This window comes from Odocoileus virginianus, chromosome 1 (genome assembly GCF_023699985.2).
Source record: "Odocoileus virginianus isolate 20LAN1187 ecotype Illinois chromosome 1, Ovbor_1.2, whole genome shotgun sequence".
Taxonomy (NCBI): Eukaryota; Metazoa; Chordata; class Mammalia; order Artiodactyla; family Cervidae; genus Odocoileus; species Odocoileus virginianus.
In genome coordinates, this window is record NC_069674.1 from 66621663 (window position 1) to 66648357 (window position 26695).

Sequence of the window (26695 nt, forward strand, 5' to 3'; positions counted from 1 at the left end):
AACTAATTTGTTTAGGGTCATGCACCAAATTGACAGGAACAGGATTTGAAGCAAGATCTGTCTGATGTCAAGATCTATGCTCTACAGACTATATTATACTGGCTCTATCCTTTGGTGAAAAACTATCAGAAGTGAGGGTCCCAAGGAAGAATCCAATGCTTTTCTTCTTCTCTCATATGAAGAAAGGTCTAAGAAGAGTATCACAAAGGAATTTAAATTAGAAGCAATGTATAGCATAAGATAACCCTGCATGATTATTTAGAGTTCAAATAGAAAAACCTTAGATAAAAAAGGCATTCCAGAAATTTAGACATACCTGAGGGGTGAGGGGAACCATGATTCTGCTTCCCAGGCCTGTTTTCCAGGGAAATGCACACCTAGCACCTTGTCTGAGGACTCTATAAAGACAGCCTCACCAGAAACCCTCTGCCCAGCAGCTGGACTCAGAATTGTCACCAAGTTTTAAGGGATAAAGTAAAGGAACAGAATATCAATCCAATGTCTGATCAAAGCTTTAGAACCAACTGTCAGACAGAATGTAGTCAATACCATCCTGTATCTGTTTCCCTATATTAAAACAAAAACAAGCATTTAACACAAGCCCCTTGCATTACTTAGAGGAAGATAAATCGACGGTTGTGGTTAGGCCACCAGTGGTGATTCATGTAAAAGCTGAGTGTCCCTGGCCAGCACACATAAGCCCTTGGAGTTTGTGTGGCCCCTGAAACAAATGTGAAGAAATAATTATTACAACACATTATATTATTTTGGTTAAATTAGGCCTTTGAAATATACACTTCTACAACAACATAGTATCACATGGGTCTACATTAATCAAATATCCCTGGAAGATGTTTGATCATTAAAATTGAAGACAAATTTGTTGGTGAATCTGGTAAATTCTAGCCCCCAATTTTAATCAGATTTATCATATTTACTCCTTTTAAATACAAGATATGATTATTAAAAGGGAGAGAACTTAACAAGTCTTTTAAAACATGAACTTTCTCTCTTCTTCCAGGTATCAATTGAAACAAAATTCTAAACAAAATATAATTCAGAGAGATCCTCATCTGTCACATAAAGAAGAACTTTATACCCAGAAAGTTATTGATAAGTTCATACATTGTATGAAGAGTATTTCTGACAGAAATTATGTTTCAAACTTTGGAACGAGATTGTTCTAGCATGGTATATTTTTCACATATCTAGTAACCAATTATGTAAATACTTTTAATTTTCTACCTTGTAGATTTATCAAAAGAAAATTATTTTGTTTATAAGTATTTTTATAGCACTGACAGATTTCCATCCAAGTCACTACTTCTGTGCCTATTTTGCAGTGCACTTGCACCATTGCTTTGAATCTTGTAATTTATATAGTTCACACTAATATATATTCATTTTAAAAAATCAATTGTATAATAGGTGTGTCTTGCTTTATTAAGTTTCTTATTAGCTTTCTGATACATGCTTGCTGAGTCCTCTTTACAGTGATCTGACTGGAAACCTGCTACATGAGAATCCTTCTAACCTTTCTGCAATGAGACTTGTATTTTATAAATCTGTTATTTATGTAACAGAAATTAAACATCATCACCAACAGTAAAGGATTCAGTGGCCTCTGTTCAACATAAAGCCACTCTGTTAATGGGAAAAGTTGTCCCAATTGTTTTAGATCTCACTTCTAATGTTTATTGTCAAAGTACTCTTTCATCCTTTATTAATAGTCTTACTGAGAGGGCTTGTCTACTTAAACCAATTACAGGAAGATAAAAGAAAGGATTATTTACATATCTTCTCTTAATTAAAAACTAGAATCTCAGCACTGTTTACAGCAACGTATCTTAAGCTTTTTGAGTCATGGACATCTTATAGAGTCTCATGTACCCTATGAACTTTGGGGAAAAAATACACATACACATTTGTGTATGATGCTCTATGAATCTCAGGTTAAGAGCTCTTCCTTTAGAGAGGGAGGGAGTAGAAATTGAAAACATGAGCCTATTTAATTGATCATTTGCCTTGGGAGTGGGACAAATGCCTTACATAGAATTGACATAATGTCTGCATCTTCCCAGGTAAAGGTGCCCTCTATGCTCTACTTGCCAACCAAAATATCATAGAGAAGGAACAAGCATTCCAATTACCACACCCCCATCACAACCCATTCAACCATAACATCCTGAGGTTCACTTACTTCATCCTTAAATGTTTTATTTTTTCCAAGGCCTCTAAGGTGAATATGCTTTGAGTAAGGGGTATGCATGGAGCCAGGCCTTGACTTGCCTGCCTCAGAGCAAATACTGGAAATTGACTAGGATAAAAACTCTGATCTTTGGTTTAGGAAGAGGCCAAGAGATTGGTGCTGGGAGATAAAAATAAAACTTACACACACACAAAAGAAAAAAACAAAACTTACACAAATCAGAGCAAGACTGAAGGGGAGAGGACATCCAATGATCAACTGGGAGACAGAACCACTTGTCAAGAAGCAGCTGTATTACTGAAATCAAGAAAGGTTGGACCTCATACATGCCAAGCAGGTTTATCTTCAAAATCATTTTCTAATACTAACTTGTGTATGTGATACATATTCTTGTTTAAACACAGTAATTTCTCACTGAGAAACATAATGTCTTAAATGTAAGCTTGACCACCCACTGCATAAACAAGAACAGAGAAGAGGAATATTTCATATTTACCTGCCATCTTCACCTGGACATCTACATGCCAAAACTGATCTACTGATCTTCTCCCCCTCATCACCTCTACTAGCATCTTTCCACCCCAGTTAATGCCAACTCCACAGTCTTCCAGCTGGTCAAGCTGAAAAATCTGTCAGGAAACTCAACTGACTCTACCCTACATCTAGAATCAACTCATTTAATTATCAAAAAAGTCCCCATAAGGTAGGTTCTATGTTTATCCTCATTTTTCAGAAAAGCAAAATAAATCAAGGCTTAAAGATTAAATAATTAGTCTAAATTGCATATACTTGCTAGTTCTATAGGTAGTAGAACCAGAATTCAGTCCAGACAGTTTTGACTCCAGAGCTCAGGCTCTTAATCTTTAGGAAATATCTCTCCAGAGAAAACAAAAACTTATCTAAAATCTGATCTAGCACAAGGCAGGACTAAACTCAGGAACAAAATAGATGCATTCTACAGATATGTTCCAAAGTCACTTATTTAGCATTGCACAATTAAATATACCCAGAAAAGCAATTAGAAAACATTAATTCCAGAATCAAATAAATTATATCATTATGGTTGTATATATGTAATATTACATTTTTGTTTTTTTTCAACCTGGACACTGTATTTTGAAAAAGAACATAAAATTTTTTGAGGAAAACTGAGGGGCTACTAAATGTAGGGGTTAGAATATAAGCTCCTAATTGGCAGGGGTCATATCTATTTTGTTCATCATTATATACCCATGTCCATCATATAGGTGTTTAATTTACATGTAGAAATTGAACCTGATCATTACATTCCTTTGCTCAGAACTTCACAATGGCTTGCTATGTCAGAGCAATAACGTCCAAGTCTTTACAATGGCCTAGGAAGCCTGAGATGTTTCCATTCCGCTGTCATTACCTCTGACCTCTTCTTACTACTCACTCATTTCAGTCCAATCTCCTTGCTATTCCTCAGATAATGCCAGGCTTCTTTAAAGCCTTCATAGATTCTGTCCTCTGCTTGGAAAGTTCTTCCACACATAATATATGTGGTTAACTCTTACCTACTTCAAATCTTTGCTCAAATGTCAACTTTTCAATGACTTTTATCCAGACTGTTCAATTTAAAATCGCAAACCTATCAACACCACATTATTCTTACTTTCACTTTATTATTTTCCTGACAAGTGTGATTTTACCACTTCTAGCATGTTACATAATTTAATGAAATTTATTGGTCATCTGTCTCTAAAGACTTGTGCATCCCAAGTGACTAGAATGGTGTCTGATCAAATATCACACATATCATGTATCACTTATATGCAAAACCTAAAAATAGAAAAAATGAATTTATAAATCAGAAAGAGAACAAATTTAGTTACCAGTGAGGAAGGGCAGTGAAAGCTGCTCAGTCGTGTCTGAGTCTTTGCTACCCCATAGACTATACAGTCCATGGAATTCTCCAGGCCAGAATACCGAGAGTGGGTAGCCATTTCCCTCCTCCAGGGGATCTCCCCAACCCAGTGATTGAACCTGGGTCTCCCGCATTGCAGGCGGATACTTTACCAGCTGAGCCACCAGGGAAACCCAGGAAGGGTAGGGGTACGTACAGACTGGGAGCTTAGATCAACAGGTACACACCGCTATACTTAAAACAGATAACTAACGAGGACCTACTGTATAGCACAGGAGCTCTGCTCAACATTCTGTAATAACATAAATGGGAAAAGAATTTGAAAATGGATATATGTATATATGTAACTGAATCACTTAACTGAATCACTTTGCTGTATACTCAAAACTAACGTAACACTATTAATCAACAATACTCCAATATAAAATTTTTAAAATTTGAAATGGCATCTAGTATATAATGAATGAATATATTTCACATGGTGGATGTTCAGTACATATCTGAGTATAGGCCACAAAATACTACGTTTACCATGGATTATTAAGGTGCTTAACCAGAGCATGAAGCCTATTATTTAGTTGTCAGCTCTGCAACTAACATGATTTGTACACCAAAGTTTTAACAGGGGTTATCTCTGGAAGGGAAAATTGTGGTAGTGGTCAAGGGGGTCTTTATTTGTAATATGACATATTTCTCCCCAAAGCTTACTGCTTTTATAAATGAAATGAATAGAAATTTTAAAACAAACCAAAAAATTAAAAGATTTTGAAAGCAACACATAGGAAGAAAAGCAAAAGGGAGTAAGATTTTCCAATCTGAAGACAGAGAACAATTTCAAAGGTAGATTAATAGGAAAAAGTGAAAGTGTTAAGTCACTCAGTCTGTCCAACTCTTTGTGACTTCACAGACTGTAGCCCACCAGGTTCCTCTGTCCATGGGATTTTCCAGGCAAGAATACTGGAGTGGGTTGCCATTTCCTTCTCCAAGGAATCTTCCCAACCCAGGGATTGAACCTGGGTCTCCCGCATTGTAGGCAGACTCTTTATTGACTGAGCCACCAAGGAAGACTAGATTAATAAGAAACGGACTTAAATACAGTATTAAAGTTAGTGCTTACAACTAACTTAGAATAGAACTAAGATATTCTGAAGACATAGGCTAGCTTTTTAGAAAGACTTGGTCCTGCCCAAGTGATAAAAACTCATGACCCATTTAACTCCTGTGATCCTGTAATGCCTAAAAATTCAAATGGGAGATGAGGAAATTAAAGTTTAATATTAAAATGTTGCTTTAACAATTCTGCCGTAACGCTTTTCCCCTCAAAAATAGAAAACTGAAGGGGCATGAATCAAAACAAAAAATGTTTGAAAATTCAAATGTTTTTATTAGTATCATTACCAAGTATTTTAACTGGCTTACCTCTCTTTCCCCTTTAAGTCTAGTATATCCAATATTGCTTTATTAGATTGTGCATGTATTATAGTAAGTAAAGTCTGCTTGGTCTAGGCCACAACTGAACAGATTACAATTACAAACCAGTAAAGAAAAATAAATCCACTTCAGTTAGAATATAGTATGATTGTGTCAAGCCTCAATTAACATCAATATACCAAATTTGATGGTTAATCTAATAATCAGAAAAGTGTATTTTTGTTTCAGGTACTTGAGATTTTTCCACATACTTTTTTTTTCCATTAATACTTTTTCAAAAATAAGTTTACATGGTTTTTCCAAAAAGATGTATGAAAGATACTCTTCCAGTACATCAGAACAAAGCCAAGAGCAGGTCTGTATACTTCATATCATAAAATGGCCTATTTCAAGTTTAAAAATATGGTCAAATTATCTTTTCCATTTGTATTTTAGTGTTAGTCTCTTATACAATAACTTGAGCAAGTGGTTTTTTACAGGGCAAAATGAATATTAAGTAGTTTCTTACAATCTTTGCAGCTGATAATTTTCCCCAATACTATACATTATACTCTGAACAAGCATGTCCCTTTAGAAATATTAATGTTCACCTTGCTGGTTTTAATCTCCAAATATGTGAAATTTTGCTGTAGAAGTTGTATCGATGTGAAAAATTCTGCATTCTCCCAAATGTGTCATCATTAGGTAAAAATTCATCTAGGCAAAATAGTATTTATGCTTTCATTTTATTGTTTTTAAGAATTAAACTGCCACCTCAGTAGTCTTTTAAGAGCAATATAATGAAACATACATACATTTAATTTAGACTTATGTCCATCATAGCTTCAAAGGCTTCCCTGAAATAAGGCTGGGATTCACATCTTTTTCCTTAAGGAAAGAAACACTAACAATAATTTTGTTATCCTTCTACCCACCCACCCTCATTCAAACAATAACTGGATGAATTCAAGTCTAACACCATTTTTAAAAAAAACTGTCTGCTACAACACATTCATCTGAACTGCCTCCCTGCGTAACACATATTTCTTAAACCTAACCAAAAAATTTTAAAGCCTACGAGACTTAACATGTGGAATTTTACCGTGATAACATTTTTTGTTCAATACATTCAATTCTAGTGAATTTCATTTAAATCAGGTGAGCTCTTCATAAATAGCTGAGAAGCTTTAAAGTGAGTTTTGTTATTTCCTATTACATGAAACCAAAATATTGGTACTGAATTTTCAACAATATTTTAACAGCTCCTAAAGAGGGCCATTAAAGGTAATCAAGTTTGCACCAGTCCAAGTACCTACAGTAATATGATAGACACACTCACCACCATTTCACACTATTTCACTCCTATGCATCTAATAACCATTTCTCATTAGAAACACCGAATTAACACTGAACTCTCAAATTGCTAGGTGTGAAAAATCACGTACTTTCACTTAAAAAAAAAGTGTATTATTTTCAGCTGGTCATGGTTGAAAGGGCCATTTATATTATTTCAGCTCTAAATTTATAGATGACTTTGTATCAGATTATCCAAAGTGAGAAACTGCTTTGCCTGTTCCTGACAGAATTAAATGGTAAATTAGCCATCAGTTCACCTCTTGTCAAAAAGAAATGTTCTAAAATTTATATACTACAAACTATTTAATAATAAATGGTATCTGTATACTACACATTTCATGTTTATGTTATGCACCATTTTAGGGGGGAGGAAGTACTTCACAGGGGTGTATTCAAAGGATATATAGTAATATCCTAAGAATGTTGATTTATACATATGAATTCTGTATAAACTGTAAGTGGTCATCTTAGCTGGACTGTAACAAGCCCCTATAATGCAAAAGCTGACTCTGAAGGCACCTTATAATGCACTGAAATTCACAATTTAGACATTACTTTTCTCTTCAATACAAAATCATCTGGTAGTCTTCACTGTTGACTCTATGCTAAAAAAACGTTCCAAGTTTTAGACTGCTTAACCAATAAAAGAAACAGGAAGTCAGTAATAGTTTTTAAATGTCAAGTTAGAGAAAAACACCTTATCATACAGTAATGAAACCTGAGCAATGCAAGTATGTGATTACAAGAACATCCTTCATTAATACAGTATTCAAATTCCTCCATGGCATTCAAATTATACTTTAAAACCCAATAAACAAGAAACCACTTAAGCACAGGATCAAATTCTACCATGAAATGAGGAATTACATAAAGCCTATTCAACCCTAAATATTTAGTTTCAGACAATGAGCAGAGAGGAACACACTTCATCTAAAGAATACCACTGATACAGTTCTATAAAATGTTACTTAAGGTTAATAAGTGTGATGCATCATGTGACTCCAACCATTCAGTAAAAAGCATTAATGAGTAACAGCATCCCCAACAGCTTGGAGCCTATAGAGTTGATTACTTTGGCCCTATCTTTCCAAAAATACAAGCAATGCCTCTTAACATTACAGACATAAATATTTTTAGACTGGAATTTCAATGTATTTTGGTGCTCCTGAGGCTGCCTATAAATGAAAAGGCATCCAAGTGAAGTGCATTATATACCTAATATACCTCAAAATTTCAGTGCCTAAAATGTGAAATAATTTTCTACCATTTAACAGTCTGCCTTACAGTTAATTCTATTAGATTTTTACTTTTAGGATTTTATTGTAACTTTGGGAAATTAGTGGTAAAACATATGGTTTAAAAAACAGTATGTGGCTGCACTTAAGTTCACATAAAAATAGCATTTTACAACCATATTGAAATTTAATCCTTTTACACAGGTTAACAAAATGTATCACAAGAAAAACTTAAACATTGGGTTTAACAAAAGACGTACTTTTGAAAGTGGAACGATGGAAAAATGTTTTCAATTTTTTTTTTTTTTTTACAAACGGTCACCTCTGGGTCAATTTACCACACTAGGGGAACAAAGTTCTTAAAATATAGCCGTGCTCAACCGAGCCACTTCACTGTGCTACAGTATAGTACTTGAAATCAATCCTAAGGTCAAGGTTTAAAACCATTTTAGGAGACAAGACCCTAAGTGTTGTACAGCCACCTCAGCAAGAGGTGCTTTTCCTTCCCCGAACAGTCAAAGCTTAAAGAAAAGATTGACTATACGTATAAGTTTTGTTTCCTCATCATATCATCAGTTCAGAATACTATTATCATTGGTAATACGGTCTGTATCTTGTCTGATCTGGATGATGTGGTCCAGGTAGTGGGGTTTGAGAAGGCGGACCCTGCATTCGTGGAGGAGGAGGTGGCCCTCTCGGCGCAGGCCATATACCAGGACTCATTCCCCCTGGCTGTGTAAATGGAGGGCTCAGAGTTCCTTGATCTTCAGTGAACTGGGGTAAAGAGTTGGGGTTGTAATGGTGAGGAGGGGGTGCAGTTACAGGTGGACCACCATGCTGAGGTGGGGGAGGTCCTGGAGGAGGATGATTCATATAAGGTGGCATCTGGGCAATAATATGTCCAGGGGGAGGGGTAATTGGTGGTGGAGCAGAGGTCATTGGTGGAGGTGGAGCCTGGCTGTACACCAAGTGAGGAGTGCCTGCAGCCTGGGGAGGATGTGGCATTGGATGGCTTATTGGTGGTGGAGGAGGTGGGGGTGGTGCATAATGTTGCTGTGGAGGCATAATATGATGAGGGTGCGAGACCACTGGTTGACCCTGATATTCAGGATGATGGTGAGCAGGTGCGGGGGCAGGAGGTGGTGGTTCTCTAGCACCTGGATTTGAGTCATCCTGAATAGGGACAGTTATTAAATTGCTGTGTTTTCTTGTTGAAATGCGAAAGGTTTCCTGACTGACTGAGCGAGGTGGAGGTGGAGCCATGGACAATTCAGCTGGAGGAGCACGAATATCCTCATGTGGCTGATTATAGTGCTCGTGGGGCACATGTTGCAAAGGAGGAGGTGGCATCATGATGTGCTGCTTTGGCGGAATATGGCTCATATGGTGCTTGTCTGGCGGCATGATAAAACGATCGGGGATTTCAGCTGGTGGTGGGGCAATAGGAGGAGGATGAACATTTTCAAGTGAAGCCCGGGTAACAGGTTTTCCAGCTCTCATATGGCGGTGGTTGATATGAGCCTGTAAGTCTCTCTGAGACAAGTATGTTCTCTTGCACCCTTGAACAATGCTACACATGAAGAGAGAACCTCGTGTACACTGCTCAATTCGCTGCACAGGATCACTACAGCTAAATTAGAAGGGGAAAAAAGTTTGATTTACTAAAAACAGACTATAAAAAGAATGCACTAAATTTCAAAGATGACTAGTTTTAAATTTTATTATGGAAAACACTGTAAAAAGTTCACAATTAAAAGTTATAGTTAATGTAAGTGAACCTTTAATCTTTTCCACTTTGTGGTCTGTTTGCTATTAAGCATCAGCATTTCTGTCAACATCAAAACTCTTAAGAAAAAAATTTAAACTGTTTATCAAACAGAGTATGTTTGAAGCAAAGACCTTTTCTTACCAAGATAAAGAACTTATCTGATTTCACAAACAATTCTATATTTTGCAACCCAAACAATTCTACATTTTGCATCCATGTGCAAAAACCCCCCAAAATCCAGGAAGGGTAAACCAAAGGATCTGTCAGGATCAGAGAATGCAAGCTTGTAGAATATTTATTGACTAGTAAGCAATTTTCTGAGCAAATAATACTAAGTAGAAGATACTAAGTGAAAGGTGTTGTAAGAACTACAAAAATAAACAGCATCATCCTAATCATCAAGGTTCTTAATATTAAACAATATTTTAAATTCAAACCATGAATGCCAAGAGTCCTTTCAAGGAGGGGGTCTTCCTGAATTGTCAGACAAATTTACTACTACAAAGTATTACTCACTCCTATTTTTCTAAATTAAAAACACTAAATTTAACTCAATTATTTTCTGAATGAGTCAGGATCAAATTGTAACTATTCTCCTTCATTCACTGTTTTTTAATCCACTTTTGCCTTTAGAAGGCTTCTTGAAACAGTAGAAAGAAGACTGAACTAGGAATTGGAACTGGGATCTAGTATTGGCTCTGAGATCTTGAAGAAGTCATTTAAACTTTCTTTATCTGTAAAATGGGTCATAACATCTAACCTAACTCATAATTTTTTATACACACTTCAGCCTACTTAAAAGAACATTTGAAACATCAAAGAAACAGTGAAAATGACAGGACTTAATGAGTAGTTAAGCACTAAACATGTATAAGCTATCATCATTGAATATGTGGGTCAGGTCATATGCCCTGTATCAAATGGCTCCATATTCTTGATTTTGAGTGGTGGCTGGTGTTCCTTCCTCACTGTAGGCTGGTACTACTTCTTCATACTTGGGAGGCTTCCCTTTAGTGGCCATTTGGCACACTTCTCATTTTTTGCTTCTAATTTGCTGTAAACTCTGAAATAGTTTACAGGATGGCAGGGGGAGAACATTTCTTTGGGTGATGCTTAAGCATTAGTATAGAATATTTACATTAATTTGGATTGTCATTTCTTCACTTGCTGATCCAGCTCTATTAATCCAGATAAGCTTATGTTTTAATATACCTAACAGCCAACCAGAGATATGCTTACTGAAGTTACACTGAAAAACTTGAAAACTAAATTCCCTTTTATATGCTAAGACAAGAATTAGTTCTTACTGGTTTGTTAATTCATTCTCTCCCACAGATGCCAATCTTCCTACACCATAAAAGAAAATTATCCCTTACAACTGTCCACAATTTTGTTATCAACTAATACTACAACCCTTGGGATAGGTTTTAACTTAGGTTATAAGTAACGCAGAAAGCGTACAGTTGTTCCAAAGAAGTTTCTCTCAAAGTTTTTCTTAAATCTTCTATCAGGGGTTCTGAATTGATATAAAAAGTCATAGTTTATTCTGGATCCTTTAAGACCATCCCCAAATAGATCACTATCAATCAACACCTCCCGATGGTCTTAACTTGTCTGAGCCTGTCTTAGACCATGAAGGTGTTCTAAGATGTACTCAAGACATAATCAGAGTTTATACTTACATAGTACTTGCTATCTGCTACTCATTTACTTCTAATAACAAGCCAGGGAGGTAAGTACTATTATTAGCTCCATTTTACAGATAAAGAAATCGCCTATGTGACATAGCTAATAAATCACAAAACAGAGATTTGAATCCAGGAATTCTAATTCCAGAGTCTTTGCTCTAAATCACTACATGACACTACCTCTCTAGCATCCCATTAAAATAAGAAAATATTTTTGGATTATAATGCTAACTTTGTGATGTGTTTATTATTGTTATTTTGGCCAATGTAAATTAACTGATAATAGCTAATTAGCCCCATCCTAAGGAGAAGGTCACAGTCAACTCTAGGCTCACACATAAACATTAGTCAGGTCTACACACTTGCCATCTTGCCAATGGTCTATATCATATCATCACCTTTAACCTAGATTATAAATCATTATATCACAATCCTTAAAAATTTAAGGATGATCTTACCCTGGACACATCTTATCTCCCTTTTTTTCATGTAAAATAGCACAGTCATAGCAAAAAACATGCTTGCATGGAATCTGTGAACAGAAACATGTTACAGTTAAGTATTCTAGAACAAATTAAAATACTTCTATAAAAAGCAACAGTAAGCACAGTGACCTAGACATAGAAGGCACTTGAGAACTGTTTGTTAAAATGAACATTTATTAAGTACTGATTACATAAAAACAACAGTTAACCTTTTTCAGTCACAAAGCTCTTTGTGAGAATGCAATGAAAACTTTGGCCCTTTCCCCCCAAAAAACATACACATGCACATTCATGGTCCCTACAGGTTAAAAGCTCCTGAAGAATACTGTACAATGTTTTATCTAGTCCTGTTATCTTCAGAAAGTATTTCAAGGCAGTGAAAGAACAAGTATCTTCTACACTTAATACAAGTAGCCTTCTTCCCTGGTAGTCTTAAGTTAATGAACTTACAAATATTTAAAAATAAATCAGAGGACACAGTAAAGTAATGCTACACTATTTTAAAACTCACAATTCATTACTGTTTAGTTATGCCACACAGCAAAGCGACAGTGCAGAATCCACGGCTTCTACCACAGATCAGTGAATTCGATTTTTTTCCAACCAAGATGTAAAACTATCTATTTATATATCAAAATTACTATAAAATTACAGTTAGCGCTGTATTTTAAGTGCTTAGAATTCAATTCTCAGAAATCATAAATAATATTTAATTCAGTTTTATATTAAAAATTTTAGCCTTTAGAAATAACTGATTTTATTCTGTTGAAGAAAAATAATTTTTTTCCTTAAGGATCAAACCATCCAAAGAAATTAAGTTTTCACAATTAGTTTCCTTAATTAATATTTTACAAGCAATCCAAGAATCTGTCAAGATAATTTTATTAAATGCATATTATCCCCAAACTTTCCTTAGCTATTTTATACTTATTTGCTATAAACTTTATTGTTAAACAATAATAAATCTATCTACTTAAATTTCAGAGTGCTCATCTCTACACAAATATATAAATTTATAAAAACAGAATTTAACTTAGTTATACTTACCATTCGCCCATAAATTTTAATAGGTAATCCACATTTGTCACAGAAATGAACTGGAGTATCATCCTTTTCACCTAAGATGTTTATCTGTTGAAAAGATATAATTAAAATTTCCTTAAGCATTTCTAAAAATTATGTCTATAAATTACACAATGAATTAGTTAGTATAAAAGTTACCAAAACAATTAGAAATGAAGGTCTCTTGATATAATTCCCACATATGCCACATTATTTGAGCCACCATCAGTTTTGGGGTTTTTCCCCCTTTGACAGTGTTATTACTTATTGATTTTACTTGATGTCACTGAAAATTACTTCAGATTATTTTTGGAAACAGTGAAATAGGGCATTACAAATGATTTATGGGTACTGAAAGATATAATAAAAGTTCACACTATTCTTTATGCAATCTAAATTGTCCTAATAAAGTATTTAAAATATCTTATTGTTCTAATAATTTTATTTTTAGTTATACCTGAAAGTCCCAAAAAAGGTGTCCAGGAAATCTTCGTTGATTTCCAAACAGTTCACCCCCTTTACAGTCATACCGTTCCTCTTCATTATAATCAAATCCTTCTGAGAAAACAAAATGTTACCTATTAACTTTTCACATCTCAAATTTCATTTTGGAAATACAGGTACATAGACCTGTATTTCTATTTTGTACATGGACAAAATAGACCAGTTCACTGACACCTTTCAAAGCTCCTCTAAAAACAGTATAATCAAGTCTTACTAAACAGCTGCCAGAAATGATCCTGGGACCCATGTAGTCCAATTCTCATGCCTGAGAATACTGCAATATTGGAGACCATAACAATACACAGAGGTTGAGCTAGGAAGGGATCTCTGATCTCTTCACTCCTATTCAAGAGCTCATATTAACCCACCAGACCATTTCTGGTATAAAACTACTAATAATTATCATCATGATTATTACACAAAAGATACTGATTGTCATTTATTCTGATCATGGTATAAAAGTGGTATTAACATTGTAACTGGTATTAGTGCCAAAGGATTAACAAAGAATTCTGCAGGCCTTCTTCTTATGACTTAGAAAATTAGGTAACCTCTTCTTCAGCTTTAAACTGAATCTGACTTTAGAAACCTCAACATACTTATACCTCAACATTTCAATTAAAACCTTTCCCTGATTATTCACCCAAACAGCAAAATTTATATCATATCTACAAGTCTCCTCCCCTACACTGTACGTATCAATATCAATAAACTTCAAGATGAAGATCAAATGGGCTCAATTTCTCTGACCTGATTAAAAAGTTGATGGCAATCCTCTCATCTTATACAAAAGAAAAGAAAATCAGTGAACAGTTTGATAGGGATTCTAAGTAGAATCCAATTACCTAAGGTAAAGCTGAGAAGACAAATCTATCCCTCCAATATGCCAGGCTTCTCAGGACTTTTGGCCCTAGAACTGGTTAATATCTGCAGACAGACACACAGGCACAGATACAATAATTTCTTGAAGCTGATACTGATACACTGGTGTACTGCTTACCTAATTACCAGCAACACAAACATAGAGTTCTTCTAAATTATATCTGAGTGACCCTAGGCTCTTAGTTGGCCCATTTATGCCTTATAAAAGCTGCTGTCACCGAAAACTCAAAATAAGGAAAGTTAATTTTTCTACTTATCTAAAACTCAGAAAATTATTGAGCAGAACAAGAGCCAAGAAAATCATGAGCACATTATCATTATCCAGAGTGGTTCAGCCTATCCTCCCATCATTAAACTATACATATATCTGTAGAGATAACAAAGCAGCAGCTACTGCTCCATCAATAACCTAAGGTACTCTGTCTTTGGCCTTTCTAGTTTTAAAATAATTTTTTAAAACTATAGAGTAATGTATAAATAAATTATTGTTTAACAGTAAAACAATGCAAAAAAGCTAAAATCCCCTTTCTAGCCCTTTCCTCTCAGATATCTCTTCATCCCCTCCCACTTCAGGTCACATCCCATTTTTAACAACCAAATATACATCCATAAAAGTTCCAAAGCAGCGATCAGCAAACTTTATCTGCCTAAAGACCAATTAAGTAAATACTGCCATACCTGCAATTACTCAACTATGCCAATATAGTGTGAAAGCAGCCATGTGTTGTGTGCCCTAAGCTCAGTCATGTCCAACTCCCTGTGACCCTATGGACTATATACAGCCCACCTGGCTCCTCTGTTCATGGGATTTTCCAAGCAAGAACACTGGAACAGGTTGCCATATTCTATTCCAGGGGATCTTCCCAACCTAGGGATCGAACCTGAGTCTCCTGCATTGGCAGGTGGCTTCTTTACCAATGACCCACCTGGGAAGCCCGAAAACAGCCAGACAATACTTAAAAGAATGGGCATGCATGTGTTCCAATACAACTTGATTGATAAAAAAACAGCACTGGATTTGGCCCATAGGCCATAAAAACTGTTTTATACTCACGAAATGGCAAAAGGCCTTTCTAAGGATGACATAAAACTCAGAAGTTCAGTAGAAAACACTGAATGTCTGACTACAAAGAACTGACAAGCTTCTCTACAATAAAAATTTTATACATAAAATTCAAAAGACAAATAGGGAATATACACAACATATAACAAAAGCCAATTTTGTTAATCAACAAAGAACTCATAAAAATCAAGAGAAAGACAATCAAACAGGAAAAAAATGGGAAAAAGATATGAACAGATAGAGCCTAGAAAAAAGAAATGACCAACACTATGAAAACATACAGCACTGCTCATAAATTAAAGAAATGTGTATCAGTACAAAAATCCTATCCTTTACGGAAAGGATAATAGTACCAACATTGGTGTGGGAGTATAAAATGATGTACCATTTTTTAAGAACCATTTGACAACATCTATTAAATTCTAAAATGCATAAATTCTAAATCCACCAAGTTCTAAAATGCCCAAATTCATGCAAAATTTAAATTTCAAAATATACATACTAATGTGTGTATTCTACAAAATATACATACTAAATAAATAAGGACATTTACTGCAAAACTGTCTTTAACAGCAAAATGTTTTTTAAAAATTGTTAAAATAAATTATGGTATATCCATAAGTGAAATACCTAAACCCATTTTCTTAAATAAGATACATCTGAATCTACTGAGAAAGCAGAAGCTCACATGCATCTTACAAAATAAAAGGGGGCAGTTATAAAGCAACTATGAAAAAGTCATACCAGGATTTGAGGGGAGAATAAAAGTGGGAGGAGGGCAATTTTACGTTAGTATTACGTTTTCTGCGATACTGTTTAGATTTTTCTAAACAATAGTGTTACTTTCAACAACAAAAGAAAATAAATCAAAAATATTTATAAAGGGAAAGTAAACTATGCCAAAATGAGAGGTCAAAAGACTGAAGAAGAGAATATTTAAGATAAAAAAAGGGGTGGCTAAAAGTAAATAAAATCACACTGCTTATTTGGTGGAATCAGATGTAAAAGAAAGACTTTTGGACCTGTTAAACACATTACCTTCATCACCAGCTGGAGCCTTTGCAGGCATCCTGTTTATAGTCCGTGGAGTTCGAGGTGAAGCTTTGGCTTTGTTCCCTTGTTTGGAGATGAGCTTTATAGGAATTCGTCTTCGAACATCAAGACCACCCAACGATCCAGAACTATTAGTGCCTTGTAACTCATTGTCTATGTTAGGAAAAAAAGTTGTAATTTCTTTTAGGTTTTCTTTTTGAAGGTTATTCTGCCACAGGTATTAAAGCAATATACCCAACATTATGAAGGGCTGAGTATATGATTTTAAATACTATGCTATGTAAGTTCAAGTACTAATTTTCTCTATTTTGGATAAACTCTTAAAGCAATGCTTTTGACATGGAGCCCTTTAAAAAGTTGACAGAAGTTATAGAACCTCTCCCTAAGAGGCTGGACAATAAGTTTTCCATGTAATTCCAGAGCGGTTTATAGAAACATAAAATCCTTCTGTGTAACAACTGTAAGATTTTTTTTTTTTAAGAAGGAAAAAAAGGTAAAGAAAGAACAGCAAAAAGAAAGAAAACCATCATTTCAATCAAGCATGCAAAGTAGGCACTCAATGAATTTAGTAATCTGCATCTACATCAGGGCAATCAAGAATACTGGAAACACAAAACCAACACTGACAATGGTAGAATTAAATAAATAATGCCCTGAAAATGAAGTTAGTTTTAGGGATGTGATTATCCTCTTCGGTGTAAAACAGTTTTTCTAAAAAGCATTCAGGAATACAGTAAAAATTACCACACTATTTAGCAGTAAACACACACATTACTACACTAGAACATTTCTAGATGTACAGGTGACTGCGTTATTCTTAGTCAGCACTGTAATGGTAAATTATAGGTGAGGAGGATGCAAGATTTCTGTACTTCCAACTAGGCCTAAATAACTGACACTTTCTATGTCTCTGTTATTAGCTTACGAAATAAATTTACTCATATACTATGAGTAATACAAGCATTATTTCATAGACCTGACTCTATTTTAAGATTAAAAGCCACCTTTTTTCAAGTCCATGACGACACAATACAATCTAGAAAATATTTACCTTTATCTGCTAAAAACAGAAAAGGAAATGCCCTAAAGTAGGAAATGCAAATAATTTAAAATAGCAACATTTTAAAGATGATAATTAGTGAGCACACTGTGTAACTGCCACTGCAGGAGACAGCACAATCAGAGACATAACCAAACTATCCACATTAAATTCACTAAAGTCAAATTTGGAAGTAGTATCCTACCCAGCAGTAATGATCTCCAAGGATTCTAGAATTACACATCGTTTGCACTCTTTCTCAATAATACACAGAACAAAATTCAAAATCGGTCCTTAGCTATTAATTTAAATATCTTTCAGTCTGCTTTCTATTATTATTTTCATAACAGCTAATCTGCAAAAAAAAAAAAAACCACAAGAATGGGAATACATGGACAGTTAAAAGTCTTAAAACTAGGATAAATCTATCTTGACTTAACTCTCAATGCTTCACAAAATGTATCAACAATCAGATAATGCTTTCATCTGCTTTCACTCTAGCTGCTTACTTAGTTGCTAAATATCTACAAGCAATGAAACAGCAAAAAGATAATGTATTTCATCTGCTTTGACTCTAGCTGTTTAAAATACCTACAATGTAATAGCAAAAAGGTATGACAGAATGATTTTTTTTTTTTTGCTTAGAAGGTATTCCTGACTTTTCAATAAATTAAAAACTGAATTAAAAAAATAGCAAGTTATCAGAGACAGTTCAATGACGTCTTTCCAACAGTAAAAGAACTCTGAACAGTTTTACCTTGGTGAACATTTCATTACTACAAGCCCTTTTCACACTACCCTAGACACCTGAGGTCACGATTATGACTTTCAAGAGCCTGCTGCCCTCTAACTCCTGCCTCAGACTCCAAGTACAAAGCACAGCTTTAATAGTGACATAACTCTGGGTTTATCTTGGGGCTTGGGGGGGTTTATTAAATGTCAAAATATACAGCACAATTTCCTTTTGAATATCACAACTAAAAACCCTAAAGGCCTAACAACGAAAGTCCTTGGATATTATAGAAAGTGAGAATTAAGGATGTAACTGCCCATATGAAGTGAAATTCACTGTAAAAGGCCTAATATAGAATACTGTATTATATAGGTTTTAAAAAGATTTGTGCAGAATTTTATCTTGAATTAAAGGAATCAAGAAATATTTTTACAACATTTAGGTTACAGTTACAACTAAGTGCTAATTTTTAGAATGGCCAAAGACTCAATCAAGTATTAGGAGTTTCTTGGAGTAATTTTCTATTACAATACTACAGGATAGCCTTCATTTTACGACTGACAATTTCAGCACGTACACAAAACCAGTCATTTTTGCATAACATTCAAGCGTTCCATCAATTTCCCCACGGGCCTCTTTTAATCCTTTGATATTAGAATTTTCCTTTTGAGATGCCTATCCTTACCTAATGTCTTCAATTTATTGGCTATCTGGCACATCCTCATTTCCCAATGATTTTATTTGTGATTCAAACAATTACCAAATTCACATTTATGAATATGATGAAAACTTGAATATTGTTTAAGGTTTGTAATCACAATCAGTGTACAACATTTGATACCATATTCTGACATGAAACTGGTAAGGACACTGCCTTATAAGGAAATTTTTAAAAAAAGAAACAGAAAAGAGGCTCGTGTTAAGTATCTGGGATATCTGAGTAGGAACTATTTTTTCAAGTGGTCAGTTCATTAGTGAATATTTCCATGTTAGGATGACTTTTACTTTCTTAGGCAAAATTTTAACTTAGAAAACTAGGATAATAAATACTCAGATACACACCAACCCACATTACAATTTCCTAACGTAACATCCTTAAACTGTGAAAAGTGCTTGACTCCCAATTCCAGTAACTGGCTCAAATGAGAAATATTTCACTAATGTGGCACGTTTGCTTCTCTAACACCAAGATTTCATGGTTTAAATTCTATAAAACTTCCAAACACTAGAGTTCCCTACTGCTAGGCCCTCTGCTCTACTATTTTCCCTTTCTTTAAGTGATCTCATCCATCCTCATGCCTTAAAATCATTATATGGTACCAAGTCCCAAACAAATTGCCCTGTGATTTCCACTTGACAACTCCCCTTCTATGTCCCAACAAACACCTCACACTTAGCAGTCCAAAGTCTTGTTGCCAAATTCCCATTTGTCACCTCTACTCCATTTCTAAAAAAAAAAAGGTATTTTTCTCCCAAGTCTTCCAATAAAGGACACCACTCAAACTAGAACCCTACACACCTTTCCTTTCTCTAACATGCCTCCAAACCAATCCACCAGGGCCTGAGTGGTACCAGCAAAAGATTCACTGAATCTGCCCATTCCTGTTTTTACTAAACCAAGCCACCATCACTAAACCAAGCTTCGTTTCTGGTCTAGTGCAATCACTTCCTAAATTTTCTATTTATCTTGCCTCCCTCTCTTACACCATTCTTCATACAATAACCTATTATACTTTAAAAAGAGACTATGTTCCTACTCCACTTCTGTTCAATGGCTTCATATTGCACTTAAAATAATACTCAAATCTTTACCATGGACTTCAAAGTCTTGCACCACCCAACTCCTGCCTTCCTTACCAATTTATCTTAGGGCTCTTTCCCGCTACCTAAGTGCAGCTGATTGGTTTTCTCTATATTTTCCTCCCTCAGAGTCTTAGTACGTGCTATAAATGCTTTCCACGTGATTTATGCCAAGCTGGATTCTTCTCATCCATCAGATCACAGCTTACAAATGTTACTTTCCTAAAAAGACTCTTCCTGACCACCCTCTCTGAAGCTTCCACCTTCCACAGCCCCATATGTCTTCTTCAAAGCCCTCATAATAATCTGTATTTCTAAAAACTTGTTCTTTGTGGTTTTTCCAATAGAACGTAACTTCCATGAGGACAGGGACTCAGTTCATCTTGTTTACCATTCCACCTCCAAGCCTAGGAGAGTATGTGTATATACATACGTGTGTGTGTGTGTGTGTGTATATATATGAAGTTAAGTAAACAGTTGATGACTGAGGAATCCTAACTAATACTTGATACTGGAGAAAGTCTTTTATCACCCTACTAGTAACACGGCTGATACAACTGAACGGAGCAGTATCCAACTCCAAATGCACTCATTCAACAGCCAAAAACTGCAAGGAAGCAAAAGACAAAAAACACTTAAGAAAGAGTGGAGCCATTCTTACTTGGAGAAAGTAATGAGAATATCTTGATTTTAACCTCAAGACTGATGGTTAAGGACCACAGCTGAAGCGCGGGGCATGCTATAGGCTTAAGCAGAAAAGCTGCTCCCGGTATCATTCCAAAACCCTTATCTGACTCTCTTCTCCCACCTCTAGTCCAAGAAAGATCGGAGAGACAACAACGACAGGCAGTGACCAATGCAGCACCCGCCCAAAGCTGACTGAAACAGCAGGAAGTCTCTAACCCACTGTAGCACATCGACTCCCAGCGTAATGAGACTTCCCAGACTTTCTACCCGCCAGTCCCCGTAACATAGGGCAGAGCGCCCAAAATGAGGGAAAAAACTGCCGGCGCTCTCTCCTCTCCGCGAAGCCCGCGCTCCCCGCGGTGCCGGCTCCGGGCACAGAAGGAGCTGCCGTTGCCGGCACGGAGGCTGTAGGTACCACATCGGAGGGTAGGCCAGGAAGTAGCAGGCCCTGGCCGGACACGGGAAGGGGGTCTGTGAGATTCCTTCCTCGCCGCCACACCCCAGGGCTGTAAGGCGAATGTAACCCCTCTATGTTCGCTGGGCGACTAGTCCCAGGCCGGCCAAGGGGGCATGGAACCTGGACCCCCACTGCCTCCGCCTCCTTACCAGTGTGATCCATGATTCGACTCGCAGGGCACAGTGGGAGCGGAAGTCAACCGCTCCGGAGTCGCAGGGAGCGCGTGCGCGGTACCTTCCGGAGCCCGGGAGGCGGAAGTGTGACCAGGTGGCCCAGGTTGGTGCCTCCAAAAGTTCCCTTCTCTTGCGTCTGCTAGCAGACTCCGGTGAGGGAGTCAGGCTCAGTTCGGCGCAGAGAGAGAAAAAGCGAGTATGCGGGGAGGGTCAGTGTAGAGGCTACTAAGGGTTCCTCTCATCTGCTTCCAGAGGAAGTAGCCTTTTAATATGGAGAGGACACTGACGGGAACGGGGGAGGGGAAGAGCCGGTAGAAACCGGAGGACTAAGCTCGCGGCAGGTAAGGCGGCCGCCGCGCCCCCCGGCACACCCCAACTCCGCGCGGAGCTTAGCCTTCTGGGACTTGTAGTGCGCCGGTACCCTGGTGCCGACCTAGCCCAACTGCGCAGGCTCAGCCGTTGGGCTGTCCCCACCCCGGCGGGCGGAGTAACGGTTTGGAATCCCCCAGAGTCCGCGAGCGACGTTCTCCGGCACCCCCGGTCCAGGAAGAGTGTAAACACGCGCGCTCCGGAAAGCGTCCTCCAGCGGGAGGTTGCCTAGGGGATGGTTGAGCTGTGTAAGGCTCCCAGCTAGAGAGAAAAGCTCTGTGCCTATATGTCTACATTTTGCTTTGTCGTGATGAGCTGCACAGACCCACGCAGAGCTGACTTGGGTATCTACCCCGGTTCCCACCTCTCAAGTTGCTAACAGTTGAAACCCATTTCTAACGCTTGATTAGCATTCATTTTCTAGAGAAACCTCCCCCTCCCCCTCGAACACCTGTCTTAAGGACTGTACGCCGGGCCAGGTGGAGGACGGATGCAGCGCAGCCGCCTCTTACAAAGGTCAGCGGGGACTCCAGTGCGGAGTAGAGCTGAGGATGGGGAGAGAACGTTAGGGCTAGCCGCGAGGGAGCCGTGAAAAAGCGGAAAGGCCTAAAATGAAGAGACAAGTTACCGCCACGGGCAGTACCTAGTTCCAGTTCTTGGTCCCAAGGGTTGGTGGTTGCTGTAGCTTTCATCGTCCTCAGCCGAAACAAAAGACAAGTGCCAAGGAGTGATTCCTGAGGACCTTCCGGGCCGTCTCCACCTCGCGACCCTGGCGCATGTGTCCAGTCCCTTCTCCAGCCCTTCACACTTGATGCTCTCGAATGAGTAGAAAGGAGCACAATTAGTGGAAAACACAAGCTGGGGAGTCAAGGGATTTGGGTTCTATTCTTGTCGTCCCTCGGTGACGACATCATTACCTTGTGTTATGCACGCTTTCAGTGCCAGAGTTCCTAGATCAATTGAAGATTATTGTGTCAACCTCTTAGAGAAGCGGTTTCATGGTGCTGAATTCGGAGTCAAGTATGTGTAGCGATGTGCTCTGTCTGTATAGTTAACCAGTGAGAGCTTGGAATAATATGATGAGTAACACTGTAAGTGTTCTGTGTTATTTGGTGAATGTTTTGGTGGGATCTTTTAAGACTTACCTTTTGTGCAGCTTTATAAACAAGTTTTTATGTGCGTTCACAACTAAGGACAATTGTGATTCAGAGTTAGTCCTGCTTTTGTTAAAATGTAAGTTTCTGTATCCCTAAGTAGTTTTCAAGATGTTTTCAATTGCTGGGCATTTTTTGTGTTTTGCAAATTGGGGGAAACAACCTTTCTTCCATACCTCCCTGTTTCTGTAAATACAATACTTTATATGAAAATCAAGCATTTTCCACCAATTTTGTGTATAAAAGTAGTTGTCACCTAGAAAGTGTTTTTTTTTTTTTCCCCCAATTTTTTCGATCCTCATATTTAACCTGTCAACCATCCTTCAGACAAGGTCAGTTGCATTCAGGGTGGTATGACTGTAGAGTCAGCCATACTTCAGATTGATGCAGATCCAGGTTCAGAGTAGTAATATTACTGTCTGCTGGTGCTAATATTTAGAGAAGAATTTTTAAAGAAGTCTTCAAACTGTGTTTTATGTAATTTAATATGTAAGTCAGAAGTTATGGCAGCATTTTATGGTGCATCAAGTTATGAAAATTTACTAAAAGGAAACTCACGTTTAGATTTCTTATTGCTAAAATGTTAGATAAACATTTAAATTATTTGATTTGACCTCATGCTTTTATGCATTGCTATAGCATCTGAGCTCTATATTCACTTTCCCCTTAACTATAGCCTCACTTTACTAGTACAGTGGCAATATGACAAATTAATTTCTTCCTCTAAATGATAAGAGAAACTGTATATAACATTTTATTACTGCCCTCTGGTATCCATTGTTGCTAACCTTTGTGCTGTAAGCAGTCACAGTTTTACTGAAAGTCAACATTTATACTTAATTTATAGCTTGGTACTGTCCTAAGGTTTATAAAAATGAAACATCATGGTAATGGACAATCAGAAGCACCAAGGTATATATCATGTTTTCATCTTATTGACAGACATCTGCTAGTCAGTGCTCTTCAAGGTGTTTTGGACCTTGCATTTAAATACATAGCACTGTTTACTTACAGAAAAATAGGATGGGTATCAGAGAGCTTGAGACTCTCAATACCAGATCAAGGGCAATAACTTTCATTTCTTTAATGCTTTTTTTTGCCCTCACCGCAGGTCTTATGGAATCTTAGTTCTGGAACCACATATCAAATCCTGCCCCCTGCAGTGAAAATGCCGTCTTAACCACTGGACTACCAGTGAGGTCCCTCCTTAATGCTCTTTTAATTGTAACACTGTAGTGCCTAAGACCGCAGAAGGAAAAAAACATATAAATAACAGTTCCTATATGGAGAACCATATAGCCTAGCATTTATAGAAATAATTAAAAACATGGAATTACATTCTGTGTCTTTGAGGAGAATGCAGTGCTACCTACATTCAGAGAAAATTATGAGCAGTAGAGCTGAGGGCAGTCAGGTAGACTGACTTTATCTTGATGAACAGGATAGCATTTGAAGGTGAGGAGAGAAATGAAAGAGGCACATCAAACCAGAAAGAGCAAGGTCACAGATGTCATAGCTTCTATAGAGAATAGTGATCAGCTTCACTTTGGTCCATGTTTGGGAATACTGAAAAATAAGGTTTGATTATAGAGAACCTTGAAAAGAAGATTTCAGAGTAGCAGTTCAGAAAGAGCATATAAACAAAACCTAGCATGATATGTTTATGAAAACAACACAATTCAGCAAGGTAGATTCAGAAACAATAAGCAGATCTTAAGTGTGGGTAGGAGGAAGTCAATACTATTAACCTGTAAGAACAATTGACCAGGAAGCCTGAGACTCCCCGTGATGGCCAAAATGCCAGCAAGTGTGAGTGATCTGTTAATAAGAGAACTGATCAGGACAGTGTCCACTAAACGTGAACAAGTTTGATAAGTAGATATGAATAGGAAAGGTAGTGGACTATAGTGATAGATATATGGACTTGGACGTTAAAAACTGGATTCCAAGCCCAACACAGCTGTGAGACTTTAGGCAGATTACCTAATCTTGTGGCTGACTTCATTTATAAAGTGGGGATGGTAATAGTATCTACCTCTAGGACTACTTTGAGAATTAAATATTTTCTATCTAAAAGCATTTAGTACCTACTGGCATCCAGTAAGCCCTCATAAAATGATAGTTTTTATTACCAGAGTAGTTACTATAGTCATTGCTTCATGAGGTGATTAAGTGAGATAACAATATAGCACCTGGCTCATTATTAAATGAGTGTTAAATGTTAGCTGTAGTTTCGTTATTGCCTATAAATAGGGATTGGAGATAGGTTTTGAAGATAGAGTCAGTAGGGCAGTTTTAGACCTCTTAGCATACTGATGCACACACCAAGCAAGCCTGATGTTTAGCCAAGGCTCTTTGACTTTTGTTTATTGGAGTAAATTAAGTGATCGGCTTTCAAGCGTCATTAGCAGACTTAACTAACTCCAGCCTCTCACAGTCCCAGCTTCCTTCTCTCCCTCCTGCTGCTGCTGCTACTAAGTCTCTTCAGTCATGTCTGACTCTGTGCGACCCCATAGACGGCAGCCCACTAGGCCCCTCTGTCCCTGGGATTCTCCTGGCAAGAACACTGGAGTGGGTTGCCATTTCCTTCTCCAGTGCATGAAAGTGAAAAGTGAAAGTAAAGTCGCTCAGTCGTGCCCGACTCCTAGCAACCCCATGGACTGCAGCCCACCAGGCCCCTCCGTCCATGGGATTTCCCAGACAAGAGTGGGGTGCCATTGCCTTCTCTGCCTCCTCTCCCTACCAGCTGCTGGAATGGCCCAAACATGCTACCACAGCTGAGCCTTATTAAGTGTGGCCCCCAGCTTTCCAAAAACTCAAAAATTGGGCAAGAGACAGATTTGGGGAATAAGAAGGAAGCAAGACCACAAGGACTGAACATTACTGATTGAAGGCACTTCCCCACTCTGTTCTTTGGAGCCTAGCGATGTATTTACCCCTTTGGATGGGAACGTTTGTTCTAGAGAACCTCTGCCACCTTCCTTCTCTTCTGAGGACAGTTTTGCAGTGGATATCCTTTCAGCTGATAGGCTTGCTCCTCCCAACTGCTCCTCCACTAAAAGATTTTTGTCGTGTTTTTTCTCTCCACGTCTCTGTTCAGCTCACACCTAAGAGACTGTTTAGTGGTTTTACACTACTCTGAGCAAACAGTGTATCATACTAGGGCATAAAACAGTTTTTTGACAGATTTAACACCCACCTGTCCCTCAGTTGAGAAAAATACTAGGCATGAATTTGTAGTTCTTACTCCCACCTTAAAACCTACCTACCCATCAAGGTTTCTGTTCATATGCCATTTTTCCCATCAAGGCTTCTCTGACTCATGCTTCCAATAGGTAATATATGTAGTAGAGAAAGAGCATGAGCTTTGAAATCAGGCAAAATGGGGTTCAAATCTCAATTCTTGCTGTGTGATATTGGAAGATTACTCAAGCTTAGTTTCTGTGTCAGTAAAATGGGGACAATAACATTCCTTGGAGAATTGGTCTGAAGATCATAAGAGATACATCTGTGAAGGCTTCTTCAGTTCAGTTCAGTCGCTCAGCCGTGTCCAACTCTGCAACCCCATGAACCACGGCACGCCAGGCCTTCCTGACTATCACCAGCTCCCGGAGTCCACCCAAACCCATGTCCATCGAGTCGGTGATGCCATCCAGCCATCTCATCCTCTGTCATTCCCT

General features: G+C 37.5%; 1 protein-coding gene across 5 annotated transcripts; it reads right to left on the minus strand.

The window, feature by feature from the left end:
- Nucleotides 1–5460: 5460 nt before the first annotated feature.
- Nucleotides 5461–22706, minus strand: CBLL1 (Cbl proto-oncogene like 1). Of its 5 annotated transcripts, none has more exons than XM_020882736.2 (6): nucleotides 22505–22706; nucleotides 16589–16756; nucleotides 13559–13659; nucleotides 13087–13170; nucleotides 12013–12086; nucleotides 5461–9728 (listed from the first exon to the last, which is right to left on the minus strand). In XM_020882736.2, the coding sequence occupies exons 1-6, from the start codon at nucleotides 22551–22553 to the stop codon at nucleotides 8690–8692; spliced, it is 1515 nt and encodes a 504-aa protein (XP_020738395.1). In that variant the 5' UTR covers nucleotides 22554–22706; the 3' UTR covers nucleotides 5461–8689. The 5 variants fall into 5 exon arrangements, with proteins under 5 accessions (XP_020738395.1, XP_020738397.1, XP_020738396.1 ...); XM_020882738.2 differs by lacking the exon at nucleotides 22505–22706 and adding an exon at nucleotides 21469–21583 and having other exon boundaries at nucleotides 13559–13656; XM_020882737.2 differs by lacking the exon at nucleotides 22505–22706 and adding an exon at nucleotides 21469–21583.
- Nucleotides 22707–26695: the final 3989 nt, after the last annotated feature.